At 39.6% G+C, this 12,114-nt stretch overlaps 1 protein-coding gene across 1 annotated transcript in view; it reads left to right on the top strand.

Annotated features, from left to right (window-relative positions):
* The first annotated feature begins 211 nt into the window (after nucleotides 1-211).
* The window catches only part of LOC138012627 (uncharacterized), a 20,516-nt gene continuing 8,613 nt past the window's right edge, over nucleotides 212-12,114 (top strand). The window contains exons 1-12 of the mRNA XM_068859450.1: nucleotides 212-537; nucleotides 1,074-1,432; nucleotides 2,091-2,255; nucleotides 5,087-5,197; nucleotides 5,615-5,740; nucleotides 6,150-6,246; nucleotides 7,051-7,269; nucleotides 8,519-8,898; nucleotides 9,511-9,678; nucleotides 10,545-10,655; nucleotides 11,177-11,293; nucleotides 11,476-11,566. Of these exons, the coding sequence (XP_068715551.1) occupies nucleotides 456-537; nucleotides 1,074-1,432; nucleotides 2,091-2,255; nucleotides 5,087-5,197; nucleotides 5,615-5,740; nucleotides 6,150-6,246; nucleotides 7,051-7,269; nucleotides 8,519-8,898; nucleotides 9,511-9,678; nucleotides 10,545-10,655; nucleotides 11,177-11,293; nucleotides 11,476-11,566 (2,026 nt within the window). The 5' untranslated portion in view covers nucleotides 212-455. The remainder of the gene's footprint in view (nucleotides 538-1,073; nucleotides 1,433-2,090; nucleotides 2,256-5,086; nucleotides 5,198-5,614; nucleotides 5,741-6,149; nucleotides 6,247-7,050; nucleotides 7,270-8,518; nucleotides 8,899-9,510; nucleotides 9,679-10,544; nucleotides 10,656-11,176; nucleotides 11,294-11,475; nucleotides 11,567-12,114) is intronic.

Raw genomic sequence — 12,114 nt, 5'->3', positions numbered from 1 at the left:
GTCAAAAGAAATGCTGTGTAAAAAATACAAAACGTGGAAAAAATCCTCATCCATTGGGTTTTGGTTCTCTGTGCTGTACTGTCAACAGCTTAAACCAGCCGTATTAAATCCGATTTACACTTATTATTCCTTAGCAGTTTCGTATATTGCTGTAATATTTCTCTTTGTTCCGGACCTGATTGATCAAATTCTACTTTCTCCCGCTCTTGCGAAGAAGACTTTCCAAACTTCACCCTCAAGTCGCTTCTATTCTCAGGTATACTTCCTTTGTTCAAGCCCCAGATTCTCACAAACATCGACCCGGAAAGATGTGATGAGAATTCAAAACTCTTTCAAGTACAAGCGAGCCCTTTATTAGTAAGTGCACTACAGGAAGATTACAGTTGTGTGCACGTCTTGCAAAGGGAACAGGCTGCAGCCCTATTTTTCTGAAATTTCCCTCCCTTTCTGCAAAAATGGGAGCGTTTTCAGTTTCTCAGCTGTTCGCCACGCTTTTGATATTGTTCTCTGTTGGCTGTTTGGCTCAACGTCCACGAGGTAGGTCATTGAGGCAATGTTCTTTTGGACGGAACTTTTAAGGTGGAGTTCTGGGGGTTTTATAGAAAACGTAAAAAGTTACGTGGATATAATTGTGAGATAAATCGCTCAATTTGTTTGTATTTTCTTTAGGGAACATCCTAACTTTTCTTTAACGCTATACCATCATCTTGAAAAACGCTAGTGCAAAGATACGGAAATTCTAATGTGTCAAATTTGCTAGGTTTGTCATGGAATCATTTCTTTGACTGTCTCGGAACTTGTCAAAAGCTCTTCATACTTAGCTTTCAACCGTGAAAATTCTTGCTCATTTTCAATGCAGCAAAACACTCGCATACGTTTCAGATGACCCGGCTGTTTTCCTACAAAGATTAACAATTGCACCACACCCAAAACCAATCAATTTGAAAATGGGAAGATACGTCTGAAGACTAGCTAACAATAATTAATAATAATAATAATAATCATAATAATAATAATAATAATAATGTGATAAGATGCTGCCAGCGTTAACTGAAACCTTTTCTTTTTACCAGGGCCACAATTTTTCCAACGTGGAAAGCTGAATTTTACCAATAGATACCCGATATTGCACCACTGTAAACTTGTGATATTCGCTCGCGCATATTCCAACTCACTCAATATTCGAGTTCTCGCATCAATCAGCCACGAAGAAGATCGTAATAGAGTTTACGATGCTGCTGTCGTTTGGACCGCCAATGTCACGAGTAGGAATTTCCGGGTTTGCGTGCTCGAATCGGGTCTTGGCACAAACGGCGCCGTCATTGTGAATTGGGTCTCATTCCAGGGCGAGCCGAAAGGGGCATTGGTTAACACTGTCTCTTTCAATACCTTTACTAGTGGAACACAATGTTCAAGAGTTGGCTTTTCAAGGGTATGTCTCTGCATGATTTATGTATTGTGGAAAACTAAAACAAGGTGGAAATGCCTTTGTTTCTTTAAATCCCCGCAATTCTACCGTCTTCGCGGTCGGTTAATGTTTTATTAATTAAGTACTTCCGGGCTAGACCTCGTTAAACGCAGAGATATCGAAAAACCCCAACCCCAACATCCTTTCAGATGACATGTGAGTGAAAACAACTGCCGGAGCAAGGCATGGATAGAATGTTCCCCTCAAATCAAGATAAAAACCGAAATAATTCGAGTGCTTTAATCGTTGCGTCACAAAACATCCTCAGGATTAGCATTCTTGGGAGGATTAACCTGTGATGATGAACAGTTTTTATTAAAGCTTTTAACCTCTATGACTTATTGGGATATATCGTTTGTTGTCTAAAATGACCCGTTTCAGACCAAGAGTATAGACAAAAGTGTTTTCTGAGGGGATTAAGAATGCGGACGATGAATGTGGGAGGTGGGAAGGGGGTTGGGGGCAACGAGAGGGGTCGGGATGGGAATGCAACGGATGGGGCGTGGGGGGGGGGAAAGGAGGAAGAAACGCGAAATGTCGAGACTAGGGGAAATAAAACCAATAGTTCCCTAAAAAACATACACTAAATGCAAAATGTAAACTAAACCTCTGTTTTTTACAGCGATTTTCCTCTGTTCCAAAAATTCTTGCCACTGTACGCCAAGGTGGAAATGCCAGGCCTCAAGATGCCATGAATATGTGGATTGAGGATCAAAAGGAGACCGGTTTTCAAGTCTGTGTCCGTGAAGTGAAAACATTTGACGGAAAACATGAAAATATGAAAGTGGTAAGTGACTGTTTCTTTCGCTGAATGTGATCAGAAAATCTGTTGAACCTCAATGAGATTGAGCGTGGAATTATACTTGTCAAAGACTGATCTCTGGTGATCACAGAATCATAATCAAAAACTCTTTGTTGTAAAGTTTTACCAGTCGGATGAACTGATTTCTTTACAATTGCTCAGTGAATTTCCAATGCTCTTAATTTCCTTGCAATGCAGTTTCGTGCAGTAGGCTGGGTTAATTTTTTAAAATGTTCACTAACCCTACACTTTAGAACCTCTATACGTCTTGTCATGTGACCTTCTTTAAATGCAATACAATAATACAGAGTTTCGAAGCAAGCAACCGTGGACAATTTTCCTGTCGGTGTACGTTGGATCAGTGGCTTGATCTGATCGGCGTTATTTCAAGTTGAGAAACTAAATATATACTTAATTGACCGCTCCCCACAGGGGCTTTTCAGGGCCAAATAAAACACAATCAACGAAACGACCGAACACACAACAACAGTTAAGAATCCCATTTACAAGGATTTACAACTTTTTACAAGTGCGGCCAAGAAGTTGAACCAGGGACTACCAGGAACAAATTCAATGAGTTGTCAGAACGAGTCTTGAACCCAGGAACTCCTGATCTCAAGGCGAGCAGTGCGACCCGGTGGGTAGGGGAGCTTGTGCCTTGAGAACCGGAAATCCCGTTCTGACCACTGGTTATTATTGTTTCTGGTAGTCTTCCCTGGTTCACCTTCTCAGCTGCACTTGTAAATAGCCAACTGGTTTGCCTCCGGCCAGTTGGGATTCTTAACAGTTGTTATTATTGTTCTGTTCTGTCATGATCATGTTTCATTGGCTCTGAAAAGTCCCTATGGGGGGGCGGAGTGGTCAATTAAGTAGGTATGTCCGTCTGTAAGCGTCCTCACTACTGAGCCTCACTGCTTTCTTTCTGTCTCAAGGCAATTAAGTTTCATTTCTGTCGCATCGATTTCTCACATTATTACATCCATTTAGAAATCACTGCTGATCCTTGCAATCTGATTGACACTCAGCAGTGCGATTTACTCCCAAATCGCACTATGTTGTGATCTAAATCTCATCATTTCCTCAGCCAATGAGAAAGGAACACTAAAACAAAACAGCCAATCAGATTTCAAGGCTTGTTTAAGGTAACCAATCAAATTGCAGGAAAACGAAAGACAAAGAAAACCATTGTGTGGCGAATTTTGCAACTTTTGTTCTCAACTGGATCAATAAAATGTTAGTACTGATTATAATCCTGTGTTTTAGCTATAAATAATAATTGAATGATTTCTAAATGGATGTAATAAATATTAAATTAAGTGGTAATTGAACTTCGTGTCTTGCAATTTTGGTCTGAAATCATACTTGTGATTTCAAATCGAACTCGCGCTGCGCGCTCGTTCGATTTTGAAATCACACGTATGATTTCAGACCAAATTGCACTCCACTCGGTTCAATTACCATTATTTATTTACCGCTGCTTTTATCGTTTTATGCTCTAAAAGGTGGTAATACAAAGTTTAAACTAAACAATTCATTTTTACCCAAATACCCTTCTCACATTTAAATTACAAAAGACGGAATAAAACGCGTCAATATCACTGTTCACTGCCAATAAAATCACGTTGTACCCGACAGACTATCCACACGTCACATCTTAATTGACCGATCGAATCATGGCTCGCAACCTCTTTAAAATCCACTGACAACGCACAGATTTAGCCAAGCCTAAAAGTGGAGCTCCGATCCCGTGTCATTCATTTTTACAAGAAGCAAGAATCCATTACCCAAGTGTAAGAGTCTGCTATCATGTTTGTCCCCATCGGCGTCAGAAAAGTGTCTATTTTTAAACCAAGTTTTGCGCGAAAATAAACAATAAACCAAATTGGCTAACCCAATTCATATCTCCCGGGGTTAAAATTCTTCAACTGTCTAAATTCCTATGAGTATTTCCTTCGTATCTAGTCTGCCAGAAACCTATAAATTTTTCAGTAGAAAGTAAAATGGCACTCTAAAAGTATGAACTATCTTGAGTTTCCAAGGAAATGATTCCTTGGTTGTCGTGTGTTTACCAGAATGGTTCCAAAATATCCCGACTGTTTGTTTCATTTTTGTGGTTTTGCGTTTACTGGTCGAGCGTAACTGACACCCGAATACATTTGAATTTTAACGGCAGCTCGACAAAGAAATTCGAAGCAGTTGACAGAGGTCCCTTACTCTTCCCGATTTATCTAGGAAGATCAAAGGGTCTCTGCTCGCGGGGGTATTGTATTGTATTTTTATTCTAATGTAGCATTCACATTTAATGATATGGAATACCTGAAACAAAATATTTTATTCCCAAAGGGTTTGAATGGAGTAAATTTTCCCGCGAAGCTAGGTTAAAAATAGACATTTTTCTGACGCTAGGCCAATTTGGGTAATTCTTACTCTTAGGTGATGAACTCTTAGCTACTCTTGCAAGAAGTTAACCTGGCTTGAACCTGCGATCCAATCGAAAACCAGTACCTGGTCAGCGTTCAACTTAAAAAACAGCTGACCTCGATAAGCTGTAAACCTGAGCCCACGATATGGTCACGTGATACTGGTCAGCGGATACTTTGTTTTGACAGGTGTCAATTGACCATAATATGGATGTCCAATATCAAAGATGTGGGCTGCAAACGGCGACCATGTTTGGCGTACTTATTATTATTATTATTATTATTACTTCGTCGTGCGTACGCGCCCACCAGCAATACGGTTCCAATGAGTATGGTGCTCCGCTCGGGGCCGCCGGAGCTCCGCTATTACTAAGCGATTGATTGTTTTCCTCCCAGGACTGGTTATCATTTCTTCAAGGAGGAGAAGGTCAGTGGACATACTATGGGCAAATCGAGTTTGAGAATCTTAGAGCTCCCCTCGAAAAAGACAACTTTGCTTTTTGCAAGGTAATCACCAAATTTCATTGTTTTTTAAAATTCACAATCATCATTCCATTTTTGAAAGTCCAAAACAATGCATCAATTCAAGATAACAAGAAGGGCTAAGAAAATGCGTTTGCTTATGTCAGGAGCCTATTACCCGCAGCTTCCAACTGTACTGTACGCTTGAGTCAACCCTTTCCCGCATCTTGTATTTTGACTTATGTGATGTATGTGACTGAGAACATACGTGAAGTGGTCCACATACGTCACATACGCATGTGACGTAATAAATGGCTGACCATAGGTCTCTTATGATTGGCTATTGTGAGAACACCCGCTAAAGCCCCCCTGCGAGGTGCTTGACTCAGAGGGTTAATATGAAAGATGGAAGGTCCGGGTAATGGGATCCTACTTATGTCGAGTATTTTTTTCACTTAACAGGTGTTCAACTTTTCTGAAGTATTCTTTGAACCTCCTGTTGTCTTAGTAACGATCAATCACCACTATGACAGCAAAAATGCCAATTCTGTGAGGCCGGAAGACAATGCACTCAGTGCCTGGTCAGATGTAAGTTACCAGTGTTTCGTATCATATCATCTGTAGCTGTTCAGTGATCAAGGCAGATTAACAAGCCGATAAGTTTTCAAAAAAGTGATTTTCCTGAACCAAGTTTAAGGCCTTGCTATCGCGTGTCTCCCATGGCTTGTTGGTATCGTGTCCAAAATACCTAACAGCCATATTCCAACTTTTCCGATTATTTGTCAGTAACGTCCTTCTGTAGCCTCCGTTGAACGCCATTTTCAACGAAAGAGCCCGCCTGCTGGCTAAGCTAGGATACTTGTTCTGAGAATTCATGAGAAGAGATTGTAGCACATGAGAATCAGTTAGGAATGAGTTCCCTGGACGGCTTTTTAAACTTTTTTTCTTTTGTTAACTTTCCCTCACCTCCTTCTTTTTCACCTTACTTCTTGTATAGGAAGTAACAAATTCGTCTGTTCGCGTATGCATTAAGGACATGGCAGGCATGGGCGTTCAACATGATCCTGTTAAAGTTGATCTCGCAGTTCTTGGAGGTAAACTAAAACTAACGCAAGACATGACAAAGTGTTTCTCGTCAGTTGGGCAATGTTGACTCAAGCCAGTTTCAAAGCTTTCAAATAACGTTCGTATTAGAAGGTTTGGCACTACAACGCTGTATCACTTATTAGCAATGTTACGATATGGTACCATAAGAAACACCAATTATTCCTGAAGAAGATGCGGTCATTATTGTGACGTAATTAGTCACTCTGGCAACGGGAAAGCCCTGCAATAACACCCCTTATTTTGTCTTTAGTTGCACATATCTCTAAGCAAACCCGGTGACCCCTATTTTTTTATTGCTGGAAAGTGATCAGAAGGCCAAGATGAAACTTTCTGGAAAGTTTAAGAAAATTCTGTACAGCAGATTCAGAGCCACCTTAACTCCTTTTTTTTTTCTGAACTTGGCTCTGATTCTGCAGTACAGAATGTTTTTAAACTTTGCAGAAAGTTTCATCTTGGCCTTCTGGTCGCTTTCAAGCAATAAAAAATGGAGGTCACCAAATTTGTTTTTGAGATATGAGCAACTGAAGCCAAAATATAGGGGTGTAACTTATTACGTCACAATAATGATCGCATCTTGTTCTGCAATAACTGGTGTTTCATATGGCACCATAAAATTTGCTGTTACGTGATACAGTGTGTAATGCTAATATTTCTAAAGAGAGTGTCTCTTCAAAGTGTTGAAACTGGTCAGAGCCACCTTAAAGGTGTTTCAGTTAGTTTCGTTCAAGACTGTGATTGTCCGTGGAATGGCGCATGGGAAAGTGGTATTGTCTGCACCCATTGTTTTTCAGATCTTGATCCGTGCATTAATGCTACTTGCGATTTCCATGCCGTTTGCAAGGCCTTCGGGCCTTATGATCCTCGGTGCATATGTGTACCCAGCTGTCCATCATATGAAGTTCCTGTATGTTCCTCAAAGGGAAAAACATACGACAACGAGTGCAAGTACAGGCAAGATATGTGCAAGCTGAAAGCAAACTATACCATCTACCACCCGGGAGACTGCGCAGGTAATTATCCACCTATTATGAAGAGGTTCTTTGAATATAGGTTTCAGTCAATTGGTTTTATTTTCATCAGTCAGGGAGGCAACTTTAAATTTTAAGATTTGTAGACTAACAAAAGGAGGTTTGTCTGTCGAATAGAGAATAATATTAGAATTCCTAATCGAGGTTTTTAAGAGGTAATTATTCTAAATCTTTCCTTTGGCTTGAGCTGATAGAAAAGCGTAGTTTCGTCAAATGAATAAGTTAACGACATTTAATCATTTTATTCAACCTCGAAAACGTAACTGCAAATGAAGGAAACAAATTGAATTTTTCTTTCAAACAAAACTAAAGCAAGGCAAAGTAGAATAGGCCATTTCCGATTTCATGTCTGCCTCCTCTTCAAAGCGAGTCTAAGTGCGACGTTTTTGTGATGGTAATTGGTTCTACTTTACAGATGAATGAAAACTAATTTCATAAGAAAAACTTCGCACTTAGACTTGCTTGCTTGGTGCTTGCTTGGTGCATGAAAATTCTAAAGAAATTCTAACGACCAGATTTTCTGCAAATAAACAAAACCCATTTTAAAGGCCTGTTTATATTTATTCATGTTGCCATGGAAACGGCATATACGTCACCTTAACTATCATAAAACCGAAGTTCGTGTTGTTAACTTGCTACCATATTTGGCGACCAAAGGATCAAGGTTTTTAGAGAAAAAGGTAAATGAAACATAGGTATCAAAAACTCTGTTCAGCCACCTTAAATCGTCTGCTACTAGAAAATGGGGTCATTGGACAACTTCTGCTTCTCAAGTGTGGAATACCCCAGATATTACTCTTCGACAATCACTTATCCTAGCTGCATTCAATCGTGCCTTGTCTATAGCCAATTTTTAATAATTATATTTACTGAGTTTAAATATTGGCAATCTGACTTACTATGTAATCTACCAAATGTATTCTTTTTATCTTAATTTTTACTTTACATATCATGCTTTGTCTTTTTTTTTTTTTTTTTGCATTATTATAGTTTATGATCTTAACTGAGGATCCTTCCGTAAAGCACTCTCAAATGATGTTGACCTCCTCATTAAAGATTGATTATTATTCAAACTAAGCAAAAAGCGCTAAGAGGTATCGCTAAAAGTCGATGATGTCGTTTTCAAAAGTTTGCTTTCCGAAATAAGATACAATAATATGCTTAACTTACCTTGACAGAGAAACCAAGGAGATTGATCAAAATCGTTAACATTACATGTCCTTTTCTTAAGGATTCCCCTCCGAAAAAGGCCGCCATCAACTTCACCACTATCCATCCTGGGCCGAGGCAGTTTGCGAGGAAGTTCCGCTGGATTCGTCCTATTTCTATCCCGACAAAAGAATTCATGTCCAGGTTACTGTCAATCACGCCAATTTCTCGGATCCCACTTACGTCCACGAAGCCGTGGTGGCCTGGGTTGAGGAAATCGGAATTAATAATTTTACGGTATGCGTCACACAAGCGGGCAGAAATGAGAGGAAAAGTGGTGACTCGTTTGCCACGGTGGACTGGCTCGCTTATCAGGGAGCCCCTGAAGGAGCAGTGTCTGGGGAAATGGACATGCCTACCTGGTGGACTGGGACGAGCTGCAGAACTGTTTCGCTGCCCACGGTGAAGAAAACATTCTTAAATACACCTTATTTCAAAATGGCCGCCATTTTAGTATCCGTATTTGCCCATTTTGGCTAGTTTGCAGGGAAACAAAAGAATACTAAAATAGTGACCAATTTGGAATAAAGTATATGACAAACTAATCCAACCACCAGACGCCCCCTTTCAAAGTTCCTCGTCGGCGTTTTCTTATAAACGTTTTCGTCAACCCCTGTTTAAAGACTAAGAAACGATGAAAGCAAATCCTCGCCCGCTTTTTCACATTTTCCACTCTAACCACACACTTCTGCACTTCTGCGTTTTCAAAAGATAAGTTTCTACCATTGGATGTCATCCCTTTCAAACGTCTCAGTATAAACTAGAGCGTTTTCAAAACGATGCCTTTTAAAACGACACCACTTATGAAACCATCTTCAAAGGACTCGATCCGTGTTCATCGGCGTTTTGAGCGATGAAGAATGGCGCTTTAAAGATTTCTAGAACCGTTTTCAGTAGAGTACGGTTAAAACAAAACCATATACAATACTTCGTTCGACCAAAACGGGTCGGAGATACGAAGTTAAATGTCTGAAGATTTTTCAATAACTGGCCTATTCCTTTTCTTGTTTCCAGAATAAATTCAAGTCTCCTCCCACAGTCCTTGTATCTGCTGAGCACGAAAAGCGAGGAATAAAACACGATGCTTCCTCGGTGTGGGTTGAGGACGTCTCAAAAACGTCTTTTAAAATCTGCGTCAGGGAATTGCAGAACTTTGACGGCGCTCACAAGGGTATCCATATTGTGAGTAGTGACTCTAGACTCTTCATTCTGTCCGCGCTCAGTATTTGATTCTAAATAAAGAAAATTCTGTATTAAATATGATTCTGTGTTTACTATAAATAATAACATTTCTACGGAAGCTACGTATTTCAAACACCGTGCCCTGTCATGATAGCATTTCGGTTTGTCAATTTTACAAAATTAGTTCATTACACTCTTTTTTTATTAGAATGTTCAGGTGGAGATGAACCAAAATCGTCAGAACAGACTAAGAACATACCCAGGCTGTTAAGAACGCCTTTAATTTGCTCATTTATTTTTGTTTTTGTTTTTGTGAGTAGTATAAACAAATAAAAGTAAAAGAAACGTAAAACTGTAGTCTAACAGAACAATTAACTCAAATACTCAGGAACGTTTTGAGTGAAAATTAAGAATGCGGTTTTGTTATTACGTTTTAGTCGGACTTAGTATACCACGCAACTTTCATCATCATGAATTATAGGATCGCGGAACGCGAGTGTATTTCAAGTCGTGATTTAAGGCGGACACAAGTGATGTTTTGAAAGTTCTCAAAATTGCACAAGCCGTAGGCGAGTGCAATTTGAGAAGTTTCAAAACATCATGAGTGACCATAAATATATACTCAACAATTCACTCCATCGCTTTGTTTCCATAGAAACTTCCGTATTGCACTCCGGCTATAACCTATTTATGCATTAGTCATTAACCAATCAAAAACGCGATATATTGTCGAGTATGAAATAAAAGCATACATGTATCAAGAACGGCCAGCCTCCGCCCCAAAATTGTAAATGTTCGTCTTTAAAATAAAGAGCGTATAAAAGTAGCTATTAATCCTTCGTACATTGTCTGTCGTTATTCTACAGGACTGGATGGCGTTTGAAGTGATTCACAGACCGCTATTTAGAGAACATGGATCTGTATACTTCGCCAATTCAAGAAGGCCGACTGAGGATTTCAACTATGCTTTTTGTGAGGTATTAAGAACAATCATAGCTCAGTTAGGGATTGGTTTCTAGAGACTTTAACGTCTGTTTCTCTGACTTAGTCGTGTAGACGGTGGCCTTAACAAATGCCCTTTAAAAACAAAGTACTAAAAAAAGGAGAGAGTGAAGAGGCCCTGGAAAGAACATTGTCATTTTACGATACCAGCTTCAAAGTTCATGGAACCAACCACCGCATAAAACATGACTTCACCTTCACGCCATTCATATTTAGTATCACCCAACTAGTGAACTGATGAAAAACCTGCCACAGGTCAATAGCCCATTCGGCTTCGCCTCATGGGCTATTGACCCGTAGCCCGCAACACTGAACTGCTGTACTGAAGTCAGGGGATCGTCAAGCTCATTCTACAGCACAAGTTCGTGACAGTGACACAAGAAGTGAACCTATGAGCTCTAAACGCTGAATTTCTCTTAGTCATAACTTGCTGAATTAATCATCAACAGCTTTGTCAATTCACATACGTCCAAAATGCCTGCTTTCTGTTATTCAGGACGTCAAGTTTACAAAGATGTACAATTACACTCCAGAAGTGTTGATGTCTGCCAACCATTCATCAGGTGGAGGAAATCTCGATCCATTATACAACTCCATATCAGCTTGGGCTGAGGTCAGATATCATTTTGTTTCAAACGTTTAAATGAAAATATTGTATCGAAATAATGCCAAACACCGGTACCAAATGAGAATATTGATGAGGGCAGAAAGTTATCTTTCGGATTGCAACTTTTGTCTTTAAAGTTCTACTTTCTCAGTCTTTTTATTTTTTATTTTTGGAATTATTTTTTTCAGTACGTAAATAACTCTGGATTCAGAGCCTGTGTGAAGGAGCTGTATGCGCAGAAACATGACCCTCTCTCTGTGACGTATGCTGTTCTGCCAGGTGAGAGGATTTACGTCATGAATATTGCATGTTGCCGTGCGTCTGTTCAGTTATAGATCACAGATGATGTCACAAAAGTGGCACACGAGGCGATAGCCGAGTGAGTCATTGATGTTCTTACCACATTTTACAGATTTTACAGCGGACGGTACAAAACTGGACTCCTAACTGAACCTCCATATGGATCCCACTGGAGAGAGAATAAAGAAAACAATAGATGGTTTTTCACAGTGACGTCATCAAATTCTAAAATCAAAATCGCAATGTATTCTGAATTTTATCTAAAGGAGGTTGAAGATGACCTAGAAATTAATGTTTTTTTTAAGTGTCTGCTTCCGTGACATCTTTTGTTTCGAAAATACAGCATTTGTCACCTTGCGTGACACCATGATACCAATGAAGCTATTTGCTTGGAAAAAATGTCAATCTCTGTGAATCTCCGCAGGTTGAGCCTTTCAAGCACACTAGGAGATGTGTTTATACACATGTATTTTCGCATAAGCGAAAAATTAAGCGCTTTCATCGCAAAGTAACCTCCAGATGTTTTC

This window comes from Montipora foliosa, chromosome 8, assembly GCF_036669935.1.
Source record: "Montipora foliosa isolate CH-2021 chromosome 8, ASM3666993v2, whole genome shotgun sequence".
Lineage (NCBI taxonomy): Eukaryota > Metazoa > Cnidaria > Anthozoa > Scleractinia > Acroporidae > Montipora > Montipora foliosa.
This window is presented reverse-complemented; position numbering and strand designations above follow the sequence as displayed.